Source organism: Lycorma delicatula, chromosome 3 (genome assembly GCF_047948215.1).
Source record: "Lycorma delicatula isolate Av1 chromosome 3, ASM4794821v1, whole genome shotgun sequence".
NCBI classification, from domain to species: domain Eukaryota; kingdom Metazoa; phylum Arthropoda; class Insecta; order Hemiptera; family Fulgoridae; genus Lycorma; species Lycorma delicatula.
The window spans coordinates 194,420,530-194,437,937 of NC_134457.1; the positions used below are offsets into that span (position 1 = coordinate 194,420,530).

Below are 17,408 nucleotides of genomic sequence, written 5' to 3' on the forward strand. Positions count from 1 at the left end.
CATTATGTTTAGATATGTAACATGGATTTACAGTGCTTTAAATAAATTATATGAAATTCATCCACATTTTTCCAGATTCATGTGGACTTACCTAAACAAAACATTTCCTCAGCAACGAGTCATATGAGAAGGTTGATAGCCTGTCCTCCATCATCTACAGATCCTGCTCTGTTGATCCTTATTTGAGGAGTTGCACAAATACATAAACATTTTCTGTTTAATATGAAATCTGAACTATTTAAAAGAACAGGTTATTAAAACTGTTCTGTCACACCACATTCTCTGTAATATGTAGAAGAATTTGAATGTTGCCTTCATGCCTGCAGAGCAACTAAAAGGAATGTATATATCTACTGATTGGTTAAGATTCTTGGAGAGTTCTTTTCATTCTGATGTAAAATTCACGTATCTTTGTCACGCTTTTTTCTCTAACTAGATGGGTTTGAAACATCGCTGTTACTATATGGCCCAATATTAATAAAATACTAATGACTAGAGTCGCATTACATATTTCACAGGAATTTAAAGTTTAATAAAAATTATTTTTATCGTAAATAAACCTAAATTTACATTTTAATTTTAAAATTATAAATACCATCACGAAACAAAGTTGAAACAGGTATTGTAGGCGGATCAGTTTGTTTACATTTACCGCCTTTCCCACGTTTACGTTTACTTTTGGGTTTTTGATTGGTTTCTGCCTCTACATCTTCATTTTCATTTTCTTTATTAATTTCTCCATTGACAACTTCACCGATCTTTTTTAATGATTTTTCATTAATAGCCAATGTCGATATTTTATCGGCAACATCTTCTTCCTCTTCACCAGGAACATCGGCAGAAGCTTCACCAGCACCTTCAGAAAAAACAAAAATAATTTTTTTTGAGTAATACCAATGAAATTTATCTATTTGTAATTGATTTTGCAGTGAAATTATCATTTAACTTATGATATCATTTAACTTAGCTTAATTTATTTAAATTTAAAATATATGTATAATTTTTGTAAAATATAATAGCACAACATCACTGCATATTAACGTCGCATAGTTTCTTTTATACGGATTTACAGGAGATGCTTGTGAATTGACCACTCTTATGCACAGTTTGTTTACATCAACTCAACAAGCTAACTGAATTAGGTGTAGAAAATGTTCTGTTGCTATAAAATTTGTTACTAATAATGGAACTACTGTTTTTGGTATGGTGGTTGGTATGGTGGTTTGGTATGGTGGTTCTCAAATTGTGACTGCTATTAAAATATTATATTAACTAGTTGTCAACCAAGTGGTCAATCAAGACCCAAATTTTTTTACTAAAAATTTTATTTTCCTTTTTTTTAGCAATATTTTGGTGGTAACATAATTTGATGAAAGAGATCAAAAGTTTTTACCAAGAATTTTGATTTTTTCTCAATTATAATTTTAACAGTGCATAGTCTTTAAGATAAAAATGTAATTTGATCAAGGAATCAAATTGGACTCAATTTTTTTAATTTTTATTACTGAACATTTTGATCTTTTTTTGCAAATTTTATTCTAAATATTACATAATTCAGTCATTAGTATTAAAAAAAAACTGTACGGTGTATTTGAAATAAAAATGTGTCAACAAGAAAGCAAGGAAAGTAATGCATCCTTTTGCCAGCTTTTTTTTTTATTAATGAGAAATACACAAAAAAAAGAGCTCATATACAGCCCCAAACATTTTGAATTCTACTAAAAATAAACAGTAATTAGTAATAATCCAACTACCAGTTCTAATATTTTACAACTAATAGATTAGAATGTATAAAGACGTTAGTGTACCATCTTATAAAATACAACTTTGACATTTTCTCAGATAGCATGTATTAAGATAAATATTATTTTATTTATTTATTAAAATCTATTCAATTTATTATTAAAAATAAATGTTTTAAATCACTTTCACCATCAATCATCATGGATTCAAACACCACAAATTATTAATTATTTTTAATAATTGCGCAATTAGAAAACCATACTTCTAGAAAATATAGACTTACTAAACAGTACGTTATCCAATAATCCCCGCCTGAAGCTAGAATTTGCGTTAATATGCAAGATAATAAGCATATAGCAATAGTACAAATATTCCCACCAGCTCTAAGATAAGCTCCATAAACGCCATAACTAACAGTACCAACTGAACGCATTTCAGCAACTTCTGGTGGTTCTTGTTGTACATTAACAAAATGTTGTATATCTTTTTGCCATCATGCTATGATTTTATTGACTTTTATAAATCCACCATCTATAAAAGGTTTGATATGGCGACAGTTGACCATTTGATATCCATACAACACACAGTAATATTTGGTATTGTTGACACATCATAATAAGAAATGCAAGTCTTATGTTCATTTTTGTTTTTTCACATTTAGTCTCTTCCAAGGAAATTTAAGAGCTATTTTTTTAACAGAACATTTATTTTAACATATAAATAAATGTATTGACCTAAGATATATTCATTACATAAACAAGGGAAACAGCTACCTCAAATTAAGAAAACTACACTAGATATCTGGAGACTTCTGGAAGTTTCATACAAATCAATTAATAAAAGATGTAAAAGAAAATTGGAGATATCGGAATCTTAAAATTCTAGCTAGCAGTAGAGCAGAGTGAAGAAGGACATGGCTGAAGGAACCAGTATCAGAGCAGATTAATAATGATTTACACTTAGAAATGACTTTATAGAAAGTGAATAGAAAATCGCCTTTTATAATGCTGGCAATTTACCTTTACTTCAAACTCTTCTACCATTAGCTTTAACTTCCGTCTTAAAGTTTACTTTAATTATTTTTGTTAATATTTTCAAAAAGTTTTGAACAAGTTTTATATGTAAGCATTTTTTACACATATTATTTAAAATCACAAAGCCTATAAGATAAGCAATACTTTACTTTCTCAATATCTTCTTTATATATTTTTCTGTTTTTACTTTTAGAAAAGAAGATATTTGTCAAGCATTTTCTTTTTTTAAATTTTAGAAAAATGTAATGTAAATTAGGAATATTTTGATAAAGTGGGGGGGCATTATTTACCTTTACATACCTTTGTAAATGTATTTTTATGTACACACTTTTTTAAATATTGCAACAGCCAATCTGGAATTACAATTTCACAAATATACAGCCAGATATTACAAATGGTAAAACACACTTCATTATAACGTGCTGGTTCCATAATAACGGAAAAATTTAAGAGTATAGAAGACAAACTGGGAATTTGCCAATTGAAGTGTCTAAAATGAAATACCAATGACCAAAACTACGCTTAATAAATCAATTCTAATAGATTACAGAAGTTAAATAACACTGAGCATTGTATCAATGTTTCCATTGTACAATGTTATGGTACCTAAAACAAAGCTTTTAAACACAACCTATTTCAGCAATCAATTAAAACAAAAGTACTCGCTTATCAATATAAATACGGCTATGCAAGCCCCTACCCTAATGCAGCCCATAAATACCTGTGGATTTCAAGTATCTTGATTGTCTTTCCAATGATCAGTTAATCGGCCTGTTACTTTGCCCCTTAATCCGTCCATAAACAGCATTCCTGATTTCAACAAGACCTGGCTAAAAGGGTTACTATCGATTTGATTTAAAATTGCTAAATCTCATCAGAAAAATTTGACAGCGATGCATTCTCCATTTAGGGAAGTCGGGGAAAAGCCAGGTTAAGTAACAGCAAGTACGATGTAGGTATAACATATTTCAATTCACTGTCAGCATGACAAACCACGATAACACTAACATTATTAAATGCATCGCTTTCTAAAGACCAAAATTTTTCCTCGGGTAGGACATTCTAAAGCTAATTAGCAGCACATCTTTGTGGAGAAGATATATATTTTAAAAATAGCAACGAAAGTACATAACTGAATAATATATGAACAAACACAACATACATCAAATACAAAATATTCTGATACATACTCAAGAGATTTCCTAATCTTTATACATCAGGTATCATTAACAGTAGTAATCCTGCTAATGAAAAATCTGTTAATTATCTCTGAAAGGTATTACAAAAGAAAAAATTCCAATATTTTTAAAGGGGTAATTAAAGAATTTTAAAAATATTATTATAAATAAATAATTAGTTGTCATTACTAATAATAAACGGGTAGTAGTAGTAGTAGTAGTAACAATGATTAATTATTACCTGGACAGATGACTGACGTTTGTGCAATGGTTTATCAGAACCATCAGCTTCTTCACTATCTGGTCTAGATGATAACAATTTTGTAAAATCTTTACCAGATTCTTGAAGCTCTTTATAAGTACCTTCGGCTAACACATTTCCCTGAAAAAAAATTATATATTTGAAAAAAACAACAAACAGTACATCTGATAACTTACAATTTTATAAGACAGACTTTTGCTTAAACAGGTTAATAAATAATATACCAGTTACAATATAATGAAATGAGATGACAGAATATTTCACACGGTTTACTTGCTTAATTTCTATTATGTTAGTTACATAATCATAGCAACAAGGCAGGTGCTGTGATTAATCTACTTGGCAGGCAATCTCACATGAGTCACAAGTTATTCCCAAAAAGTGACAAAGTCTTTCACCATTTTCAAAAATAACAATACTTTCATGGTAGGCTTATTAAAGAAACATGCGATAAAATTGTTTAGTGTAACTTTTTATCACTCAATCAAATATAAAGGCCCATTAAATTTATGTGTACTCAACTTTACAAGTGACTCACTTAATTTGCTACAGAAACTGACTGTATAGTGAATATCATAATATTCAGAAAAAACCACTTTGACCGGATGCTTCTGGACCACAGACACATTTCACATATCACAATCATAAGAAAGACTGGAATGTACAGTGTAAAGCAACAAATTAAGATTGTCCTTTCTGTTATAAAACAATACACTGTTTTAAATTTGAAGGGGAAATTAATTTATTAAAAACAGATTTGTTTATAAATATACTATATACTTTTCACTTAATAAATAACTATTTTTCCTGTCCTTTATGTACTTTCACTATATAACTGATTCCAATAATGTATTCACTCCTTCATATTATACTATGACTAGGCAGACTACATGATCTACTTGCTAATTATAATCATGCCATTAAACAATTCTCAGTACGTAGTTTTATTCTAAGACTGCACTTTATTTCCTTTCAAAAGCATTATCCCTGAAAATATTTTATACCATTATCCATTTAGTATCTTCAGCATAGTATAGTATCAGTCTTATATTACATTTTATTGTTCTTTATTTGGATGTTTATATAACTGTACACTGCAATCACTTTTTCATATCTCTGTATTGAACAAAATAGTGTAATCATTATGAATAAAAAATATAAATGTTTTGTGATTATATAAAGAAGTCAGAGGCATTAGAAAGAGTAGAGTTAGAAAGGGGAGTGCTGAAAAAAACTGATAAGGAATTAGTAAAACAGCAGTAAAAGACTGGGAAAAAGAGACTAAGAGTATCAGTCAATATTATTCAGGTGTGTTCCAAGGATTCTTTACATTCTAATCTCATCCTATACTAACAAAACTTTTTTTAGATGATATCCTTTGGCTATAATTTAATCAAAAAAGAAATTTACGCATTAGTTTGACTATACAATCATTATTTATCCCAATAGGACAATGAATGCATTAGTATTGTAGGCTTATACCTTGCATAAACAAATAATGTTACTCTTAAAATCCTAACAGTTATCTGTAGTAATAGTTATCTGATTTGTTCAGATTAATAGTTGTTTATTGAATTTTTTTTCAATGCAGTAAAAAAAAACTTTATAACCTTTAAAATTTTACATACAAATTAAACAACAAACTTAAAAAAGTTACATTTTAAATTGTATTAGTAATAAATACAAGCTATAAAATTTGGGTACAATTTTAAATGATTTTGAAATCAGTAAGGTATCAATGACAATATATTTTTAATCTAAAAGTAGAGACAAAGTGTATAAACCACTGTTTCTTGATAGAAGAGGTAAATTAATTTGTTTCTTTATATCTGTTCCAGTTTTCCTAATGGTTAAAACATAATATATAAAACACTCAAGGTGCAAGACTACCTATTAGTTACTTTTTCTAAGAATAATCAGTTCATTAAATGGAATCAGTTTGGCTCAGTGAAGAAGACAATGAGATATCATTCCATTTCTCACTTTCCTTAGTATCCTTTACAAGATACTGTTACCTTCAGAATGGTTATAACAGTTTGAGAATGATTATGCCGATTTTATTATAAACTTTTATTTCATGTCCAGATGCTTACATCCTTTTAGAGTATGGCACCTGACTTATACAATCATGTTTCAGACATGTTACAGTAATATGCAGTACCAAAAACTGAACATCAGCAAACCTAATGTTTACTTTACACAAGGTTGCACACCACCATACTGGGGTTTACGTGTTAGGGACTACCTAATGAACAATTTCCTGAATGTTGAATTGACCAAGATGGTCAAATTCCCTGGCAACCTCAACCCCCTGATGTTATGCCACTTGATTTCTTTCTTTGGGTGTTTGTCAAAGACAGGTTGTTCACAACAAATATTGTCAACCTCAATGAACTACAAAGAAGAAGTGAAGGAGTAATTAATAAAATAATTTCGGATATTCTTCATGTGTGGCAAAAAATTGAATATCATCTGGACATTTTACGTACCGTAAAATGTGCTCATGAGGAACTTACTTAAGTGTTATAAACAAACTATTTGAAATGCCTTGTTCAACAATAAAACATGCATGTAAGTACATTACTTTGTTTTTTTTTTTTTATTAACACCTAAAATGAGCTGAATACTTTATGGATCGCATTGCATATAAAACAATTTTGTTATAAAAAAATTTTGTACAAAAAAATTCGGTTGGTGGGTAAATGGGTTAACGTACAGTTAAAGTAATTTTTTTTTTGATTCAACAAAATCTAAAAGAAATTTATTAAACAAATACTAATTGAAATTAATGTATTTACCTGATTATAGGTCCAAGTTTTTTCCAATACTTTCTCCTGCAAAATGGGGGGGGTTGACCTGTATATAGGGCTGACTTAGATTTGAATTCAACTGGGTTTGTAAAATTGTTTCATAGTTTATTTTCATTTCTATATTCATGATGGAGAACTTATTACAGTTAATATTTAAAATATATTACTTATTACCATTAATAAAAGCACCTAATTAATGAAAAAGGTTGGATAGATGAGTCTTTGGTCAACGAGTGGCTTAAAATAGTCTAGTCCAAGAAGATAGCAATTTGTTATTATAAGATGCATTCAGGGTTCATGTAACTGAAAATAAATAAATAATAACTAAATCTGTGTTTTTTTTTTTGCTTTAAATTTTAAAGCACGGATTTAGTTACAATACCTGTCGATATGACTTCACAGTTATAGGTTTTGGATGTAGTTGTGAACAAGCCTAGTAAAGATAATCTTAAAAAAAATTATAATTGTTGGATGTGAAACAACTGTCATCAGCTTACTCCTACTTTAAGAATAAAGAAATCTCTTCCATGAGCTTATTATGCGAGTGGATTATTAAGTCATGGAAATCGATAACATCAGATAGCATTAGAGCAAGGATTTAAAAAATGTTGCATTAGCAATACACTAGATGGAAATGAAGATGATATTCTGTGGAAAGAAGAATCAAACTATGAAAAAAACATTTTATTTTCATAAATAAATGATGATTGCATCAATTCAAGAGTTCATGTGTTGTGAGTAAATCTTTTTATGAAGTAGTGAATTATTTAATGCATTTTTGTTTTCACAAAAATATAGAAACACATTTTAAATAATAATTTAAAAATTGCAATCAGTATCATTTCTTTTAAAATATTTCTAACTATAAATCTTGTATACAATTTAACATTTTTCTTATTTATCATGATACTATTTAGATACAAAATTTAAGCAAGTATGTATAATATAACAAAATATATAAAATAGTATAATAAAAAGTATGTACAGTACTTTATAATTATGTATAATAAATTTCAAAATTAATTTCTTATCGGTAAAATTTTATTTGGTGGGAAAAAAATTTCTACAAATTTTATTTTACTGAAAATTAAATTCAAAATTAGGGAGTTCAGCCTATATTCAGGGTCGACATACATTCAAATAAATATGTTATCTATACATGCTTGAAAATGCATTCAACTGAATGCAAATAATATTTACAAATATTATTTGAAAATAATAATTAAACTGAAGATGACCCTCAGCCAGGAAGGTCTTCGACTTTAACTGATGACACCCAAGTTCAGAAAATCAATGATCTGGTGCGTGCGAATTGCCGACTGATTTTCAAAGAACTTGCAGAAGAGGTTAGCACCTCGATTGGACCATGCCATAACATTTTGACTGAAAAATTGAACGTGCATTGAGTTGCACAAAGTTTGTTCCTTGTTTGATGACCAAACAGCAGAAAGAACATCGATTGGACTGTTTGTCGACAACTTCTTGAGCAAGCCAATGATGATGAAAAATAAATGCAAAGGATCATAACAGGAGACGAAAGCTGGATTACCAGTTATGACATCGAGACAAAAATTCAATCACTATAATGGATTGGCAAAGGACCTCTTCGCCCCAAGAAAGTAAATCAGTTTCGATCCAATGTCAAAGTGATGCTCTCTGTTTTTTCAATTTTAATGGAACTGTGCATTTTAAATTCATATCTCAAGGTGAAACAGTGAGCCATGTGTACTATCAAGGTGTTTTATAACAATTATGTGAAATATTCTGCAAAAAGAGAGACCAGAGTTGTAGTGAGACAACTCATGGTTTCTTCACTATGACAATGTGCCCGCACACTCAACTTTGTCAATTCGTCAGTTTTGTGCCAAAAATCAAATGACTGACCTCCCTCAGCCTTCCTACTCACCAGACCTGGCTTCTTGCAATTTTTCTTATTTCTGAAATTAAAATCAGTGACACACCATTTTTTAGACCATTGATAACATTAAAACAAATTCATCACTGACCTTAAAAAAAGCCATTTCAAATGAAGCTATCCGGGACTGCTTCGTGAAGTGGAAACACCACTGGGAAAAGTGTGTGAATAAGGGAGAGTTGTACTTTGAAGGGGACAAGAACCAATAATCTATGAAATTAATAATAAACAATAATAAAATAAAGTTTGGTTATTTTCTGAACAGAACTTGTATACAAAGCAACAAAAGTTACCAGAAATTATTAATATCTAAAACAATATGACTTTCTGTGCATTTATCCTCTGTAAGAGACATAATGACAGCTGTTTTAACAAAACCATTGTTTTTAATAGAACAATTTGTCTACTGAATGACAGAGGCAGTTCTTTTTCTAGATGGAATAAAAGGCATAATCCATTCATTTTATTAAAATGTATTGAAATAAGAGTACTGAACAGGTCTTTAAAAAATGGTTAGTTTTCTACAGCAATTAAGAAATTATTTACGGATATTAGTAATAGATAAAGATTAAAAAAAATAATAGAAGACGAATAGAAATTATCATCTATGATTCTACACAAATTAGATTAATATGAATATATTAAACAATAAAAAATATATATAAATAAAACTTACACTTTCCAACACAACAATGTGTTCAACATTGTTCAAATATTGCAACTGATGTGTTATCAGTATTCTAGTCTTATTTTTTAAGTAATCTGTAAAAACAAAAATTAATAATTACTTTAATTAAAAAAAACTATATCGTAAATAATATAAAAATAATTTTAATATTTTAAGATTTACTACAACTTTCCTTCATATTTTGAGTGTCGCTTGATGAAATGAACATATTTCAGGAGCGCTTTCTTCAGGTGAAAATGAAGAAAAACTTTACATACAAACTTAAACCTCAAACATTTGGTTTTCCAGTTACAGAAACTGAAAGATTTTTCCACTAATTTCTACTAAAAATGTAAACTTTAACTTTATCTGAAGAATTTAAAAAAGTAATCATAATGCCTGTATCGCTATTATTAACTATAATTTTTTTATTTATAAATCTCATCAACTGTCAAAAATCAGTCTTTTTTGATATCTTGATAAATAAACTTGAACAAATTGTTGATAAACTTATAAATAAATATTCAATAAAATTTGTAAAAAATTTAGTTTGAGCCAACTGATGAATGTGAACAAAACAAAACAAGAGAACATTTTAAAACAACAAAAAAATTAAGAAATTACTAAATAATTTTGGTGAAAAGCACAATGCAATACTTAAATTTTCCAAGTATTAAGTATGTATTTTACAACAAAAAAATTTGTGGGTATAAAAACAACTTAAAATTGGTAAGTCATTAATGGGAAAGTACCTTTATTTTCAGATATTTACAATGTATCATTTATATTAAGTTAATATAATTTTAAAGATATCAAAATAATAACAATAAAATACATTATTTATACTTATTTTATTTCTCTTAACCTACAACAAACAATTAAAGTAAATTTGTTAACACAATTAAACAAAATAAATTAAATTTACTGGATGATTATGCAATTCTACTTTTTTAAAAACACTATACCTTTTGAATTCATTCTGCAATATTGTATTCTTAAAATTATAATATGCTTACTTCTAATTAAATTATTTTAAATTTTTTTTAAGCTTCTGATGTAAGGCTTAAAATAAAGTACCCAGGCATATTAATTAAAGGGGAAAACGTAAAATACCAAAACAGAAGCAGTTCCTGTGTTTTAACAATCATCTCCTCCTCTATCTTCCACGGGAATTGTATCAGCTATCCCCCTAACCTCCAGTATTGTCATATTAGCAGCCTCTTCTTAACTGGGACTCAGTATTGAGAATTGGCAACTCTACCGATACAACAGTACTGACTCTTTATTTCCTACCGCTTAAGAATTGTATAAAAAGAAATTTCTTAACATTCCTGTCAAAAGTTATTTTCTTTTACTTAATAATGTTTTAAGCACCTCTATCCCATACATTGTGATTTATCATTTTTACATTCTGATGTAGATTTTGGATTCAGTAAAATATAAAACAATTAAAATAACTGTAATGCTATCTAACAGGAAACTAGATTAAAATTTAACCGATACAAATAACTCTTAAACATTCATTCTTAATGACTGATTATATTACTTTAGCAGTAGAAAGTGAAGTTCCTTGGTAGGTAATGGGAAGTAAAACTAGTATAGAAATAATATTTAAAAAAATAATAATATGTAATCTTTTACTTAATCACAATCTATTCTAAAATTAATTTCATTCCTGCAGACGTTAAATTAAAACAAATAGTTAAGTGATAAATAATCATAAAATTTAGTGTAAAATACAGTTTTATTCCAGATAAAAGATACCAGCAATGCACATGAATAAAAATTTTCATACCTGTCGGTGTTAGGTCCATGAACACAGAGAAAAATGCACAAACACAACACTAATAAATTCACGACCAAGAAGTTATAAGTTAAGTTAAATCACCTATAAGTTATATAAGCCGGCACCGCATTAGAATCAGGAAGTCTCTGTCCATCGTTCAAAGACTCATACTGTGTTTGTTATAATTCATCATTAATGTGAATTACAATAAATATAATTATATTGATAATTGACTCAAGGCTTTTCCTTTATGCAATTGAACCAGGGAATAATTAAACATATTCTGAATAATTAAACCTAACTGAGGTAATTCAGCAAGGCAGAAATTATTCAACACCTTTATTATAGCATATTTGATTATTAAAACTTCTAGAAATATAAAGACAGAAGTAAAGGTAAAGTAATGTCAGACCTCCAATTTTCTCTTAAGTTTAAATCTAATTCAGGTTAATGGTTAATTGCATGAACAATCAGAGGGCAAAATCATAATGTTTTTATAACTTTATAACTTTAATGACACATGAACATACACAACAAAAATAAATATTAATAAAATTGTTTATCTTATTCTGATTTTTTGGTATTTTTAAGATGTGTGCGTAATAACAAAAATAAAATGAAGGAACTCAACCTAAACCATTTCTTTCATTACTTTATTCCAATGAACATCTGAATAGTCATTGGGGTAAAATGTAATTTAATAAAACAATACCGCACTATTTTCGTAAGTAAAAAAGAGATTTCAAAAAATATAAGTAAGCAGAATTTTTTCAGAATATCATATTTCCACTAGGATTCTCATAACTGACTTGAGTGTTATTTTCTGCCCTCCATAGCATTATCACTCTAAATTCGTAGTTCAGGCATTTCAGAGTAAACTCCAATCTCCAATCTCCAATCTATGCTAAAACTACTTTTAGCATAGTGCACTATCAATAGTTTTGAGAATTGAGGTACCTGAAATATGTCAACTGCCAAGTTAGTGACAATGCTAGGAAGGGCAAAAAATAACACTCAAATCAAATAGGTAAGCAGATACCTATTTTTTTTTTTTTTTTTTTTTTTTTTTTTTTGTAATAGGTAATCTATTCATTACTTTTTAAACATTTATGATAGATTTTTACTCAATCACATAAACAACTCATTAACATTAATTCACATAACAATTAATTAATTTATTTCACATACTCATTAAATCTGTATAATAGTTAAAACTGTCGGTGAAATTTATTTTAATTGAAAAGGAAATAAACATTAGATTAACAATGTAAACTGCATCATTTTTTTATACACATACTGAACTGAACCTTGTCATATACTGAACAGGCCTACACATCTCATCAGCAATGCAATTTAAGCCAACATAATTTAAAAATATCAAATATTAAAGAAATTGGAATTCTTTAATTTTAAATATAAAAAATGTTTAGATTGATCACTCAGTATTTATCTTATACTTGAGATATGGTACAAAGAAACTTTAATTGTCTTGATGCTTACCTACAATACAATCTTCAAACAGATGTTTACCAACATGAGAATCAACTGCAGACAGTGGATCATCCAAAAGATAAATATCAGCTTTCTTATAAATGGCTCTAAAAAAAAATTAATGAAAACAAACATTTTAAAACATTAATAAACAAAATACGGTGTAATTATACCTTACAAAATACAAAATAGCAATTTGCATTTAATTAGCTAGAACATTTAAAAAATTTTTTAAACCCATACTCTTGCATTAAAAATCAAAATTGTAGATTTAGTAATGTGAAGAAGATTCTAAATTATTGAAAACTTATTATAGTTTTGAGCAATATTACTAGACAACATGTTTTTGTTTGGTTTTGATTAACAGAATTGTACAGGAGAGATTTACTTTCATCTAGACAAGACAAACTTCAGTAAACACTAAATAGATATAGTGTACTGCTCAATTAAAATCCAGCAAAAAAACATTTTCAAGTAACATTAGTCAAATCTAAATAAAACATAAAAGGTATTATTATACCTTTAGGATTTAGGTAAGACAGAAATCTACTTCCATATAATTTGATATTCTACTACACTTTGATCATCTCAAGTGCAACATCATGTAAACTGAAGAGTAATAAATAAGGATGCAATGAAAACGGTCAATTACATTCAATTATCCACATAATATACATTTAATCTATTTCACCTAAAGACCATAAAAGTAAAATTTCTTTCTCCACATAAAATTTTTGAAGCGCTACATAAATATTTTAATTTTTAAATTACTTACATCAATAAAAATTTTCTATATATTACTTTTTTCTATTATTTCTGGAAGTAAATAATAACAGGAAAAATTTAATCGTTAATTAAAATAAAAGGTCTTTATAAAAGACCTGAATTCATTATAGAGACAGACCCTTTCACAATAAATCTAAGCAAATTTTGAAACTTTTTATTTTATTTTATAATCATTCATGTCAACTAAGAGATGCTGTTACTATGTAAAAAGTTATAAAGCTGTAAAATAAAACAAGTTCAAAATTGATTTAAGACCTCAATACTGGAACTTTTTTTTTGTATCATTTTTAACTGCTTAGGGGCTATGTGGTGCCTTGCAGACATTGCCTCGGTCGACCCTAAGTGATATGGCTGTAGACTAGTCCTCCCTTTGTATGCAACTTAGAGCTGCGCTCCTATCAGGGTCCCTCCTGGTTCATCGAGATATCATGTCCTCCTCTCTGGATAAATCTACGCCTGGGATCTTTCTCAATGCAGTTAATACAATGGTAAAAGTATTATTCAGATTTGCCTGGTGGTTCATAAATTTTTTATTAGAATCCGATCAATAATTAGAAACAAACACATAGGCATTGTGATTTGCAAATAAATAATCATACGCTACAGATATATTAAAACTTACCAGCAGTGAATAATCTCCATGATTGTTTTGAACGCTCTATATAAAATGATCTGAAGAAAACTTCCAATAACTCAGAAACATCATGGCGTAATTCAATTTCAAAATCTCCTTCTAACTGTCTGAAATACAATACAAAATATAAAAATATTTTATTATTTTATAAAACATATTTATAAATATGAAAAAAAAATGTTTATACATACATCAAATATCAAAGGAAAGTAATAGTGATATATTTTATAAAGCCTTTCAACGCTCAACAGGTGCTTTAACCATTAGGCTTGCATAACTACTGTATAAAATATACAATTCTTAAATTCACAAGCGATATTTGCCTACAAGATTAAGGTTAAAGAAAAGAGGGCAGTAAGAAACCATTGATGGAGAAACCGCATTATGAAGTAAACACTCTAATGATAAATGTAAATAATAAATGATTTTACACTGACCGGTCATAAAATTGCCCAAATGCTGCAACTAAAAAATTAAAAATTCCAGCAGTTTAACCTGTAGTGACAGGACGGCAATCAAAAGACAAAGCATCATTCTTCTCTACTGCAGTCAAAAATCAAGAATTTTATTTTATTTCTACAAACACTTTAAAGGCTGTCTCTGTTTTACTATTATACAGATTTGTATACTAAATCATGGATACTCGTGCTGTTTGGTAGTTGGGTTTTCAATTAAATTGGTAGTTGGCATCTCAGGAATGTATTCACCTCAGAATACACTTCATTTGTACAAGACAACAATTCATTTCATTCATACATATCATCCTCTTAATTAATACCATACGGTGGTTCAAGAGGCTAAACAGAAAAATAAGGAAAATATATCTTAGATATTTTCAGATGGTGTTGGTCTGATTGGAACTCTGATAAAGATATAGAAGAAACCTTTTTTCTTTCTTGTCATTTATGGACTCAAATTCATATTCTTGAAATAATTGGATGATTCTTTTACTTTATGTCACTTTGTTATGTATTTACCCGATTTCATTCAAGGGTGAGGGACAATAAGACAATTTTTTTACTTTTTTTACCGGTAATTGTTTTGGTTGATATCCTGATTGGATAAACTGACTGCTAAAAAATGTTCTATGATGATTTCTGAATATTGGCCATTTAATTCTGGTTATAAAGGATCAATGGAGCAGGGAGATATGGTCATCATGAGTTAAGTAACTTCTCTGGGAAAGTTATGACACTTTTATGGCTTTTTTTTTAAATTTCAAGTTTTTTAATACAAAAAAGTTTTGTATAGACTCATATAAATAAAATATTTATTATTTTATTCTTTCTTTAAGGACACCATGGATCCCTATCCAACACAATGTTAACATTGGTATATTCTAAACTCTTGAACCAAATAAGGTATATAACCTTTTCTTTTTTTTTTCATTTTAAACGTTATGTTTTACAAATTCTGAACGTACAACTTTTCATTTGGTGTAAAAATAGAATTTTAATAATTAAAAAAAAAAGTAAGTCTTTTTTATGTTTCATTTTTTCCCTCAAAAAATATTTAAAATTTTTAAACACTATACATTCAGTTGAAAGAGCAAAGTGAGTTGTACATTCACAAAAAATTTGAAGTTTCTTTTATAGTAGCTGAGAAAAGTGTACCTAAATTGTAAAAACTGCATCTAAAAAAATTTATAAACAGAAAACATACCTGCTGTTCACAACTAATCTCTCATTTTCTTCTGCTCAGATTCCTCTTCTGTCTACTCTTTTTTGTCTGGTTGGATGTCTCATTCATTACATTTCACTCGCTCATCTAGTTTTTTCATTGCATCAACTGTGTATCTGCCTGGATCTAACTTCATTTCTTCTAAAGCCAAAAATTTTACTATATTTCAGTCAATAAACTTACAAATAGCATGGTATATTCCAAAATGAAGAGTTTTAATACTAACAAAAATTAATTTGTGTATCGTAAAAATTAATCAAATCGTATGATTCAAACTTTCACTGACATTTTGGGTTTTGTAAGATAAAACATTTTTCCAGCTACATACTATCAGATAAATCCTTGAAAAAAAACTTAATTTCTTTTTAAAAATATGCCTTCTTTCAGCGTCCCAGACTTACTCCCTTGACGTCAACATTTTAGTCTTTGCTAAAGACACAACAGGAGAAATATTTTGGGTTGTTGGAGTCTTGTAATTACATCCACCTTTTCGTTTTTTTAAACCAAGTTTCAATCTACGCATATCGGGCTAAAAATACAACTATTTACACTATAAACAACGATAACAAATAATATCCACAACTGAACACTTAACAACAAATAAACAAAATTACACCAACGGAATGTTACACTCAAGTCAATAAGGTTATGTTACAAAATAATGAGAAACAATGTTGATAATTTAAAAAAAAATACAGTAGCAAATCATAAAAATAATCAAGATGAAAAATAATACAGTAAACGGAAACATACAGTGAAAGTCAACATTTTGATATAAAATGAAAAACTTGTGTTGACAAAAAAAATCATACATATTTTTATATACAACAGAGATAAGCGATTCAAACGGCAATGGAAAGAGGAAATTTTAAACTACATTTTAGAACAAAAAATCTGTTGTGGATACCACATGACTTCCTTGTTCGCCTATTAAATTATATATAAACATTTTTTTTTTAAATGAAAAGTATATAACATTTTATTTTATTAATAACTTGTGATATCTTTTCATAATTTTTTTTTATTGTTATTATTGAATTATTTATTTTAATTTTTTTTACAATCAAAGGTTAATAATTATTAATAAATCAATATATATAAACTAAAAAAAAAAAGGAGAAAAAAATTAGATTAGAACAGATGCGATGTAATGTTTCCCCTTGTAATGTTTCATTAATTAAAATTTTATTTGGCTATTACACTGGAACCGATGAAAGTAAGTACCACTTATACAGTTGAAAAGCTCTCAACGAGGGCTTACTACTGCAGTTAAGAAAAAGCCCAAAACCCAAATGTTTTTGGATTTTGGGCTTTTTTTGGACACTTTTGGTTCAGTCAATGAAATAAAAAGTGTAGGGCAAAACTAGGTGGTCCAATAATATTAAATCCAAAATTTCAACATCCTGTGGCTAATTGTTTTGA

The 17,408-nt window shown here is 28.2% G+C and overlaps 2 protein-coding genes across 2 annotated transcripts in view; both read right to left on the reverse strand.

The window, feature by feature from the left end:
• Nucleotides 1-726, reverse strand: part of LOC142322326 (methionine aminopeptidase 2-like) — a 30,930-nt gene extending 30,204 nt beyond the window's left edge. Inside the window, exon 1 of the mRNA XM_075361272.1 lies at nucleotides 596-726. The gene's annotated coding sequence lies outside the window, so the exon portion shown is untranslated. The remainder of the gene's footprint in view (nucleotides 1-595) is intronic.
• On the reverse strand, nucleotides 708-16,606 carry LOC142322327 (ATP-binding cassette sub-family C member 4-like). Its single transcript, XM_075361273.1, has 5 exons — nucleotides 16,388-16,606; nucleotides 12,896-12,993; nucleotides 9,619-9,704; nucleotides 4,197-4,337; nucleotides 708-856 (listed from the first exon to the last, which is right to left on the reverse strand). The coding sequence occupies exons 1-5, from the start codon at nucleotides 16,507-16,509 to the stop codon at nucleotides 764-766; spliced, it is 540 nt and encodes a 179-aa protein (XP_075217388.1). The 5' UTR covers nucleotides 16,510-16,606; the 3' UTR covers nucleotides 708-763.
• Between the last annotated feature and the right edge of the window lie 802 nt (nucleotides 16,607-17,408).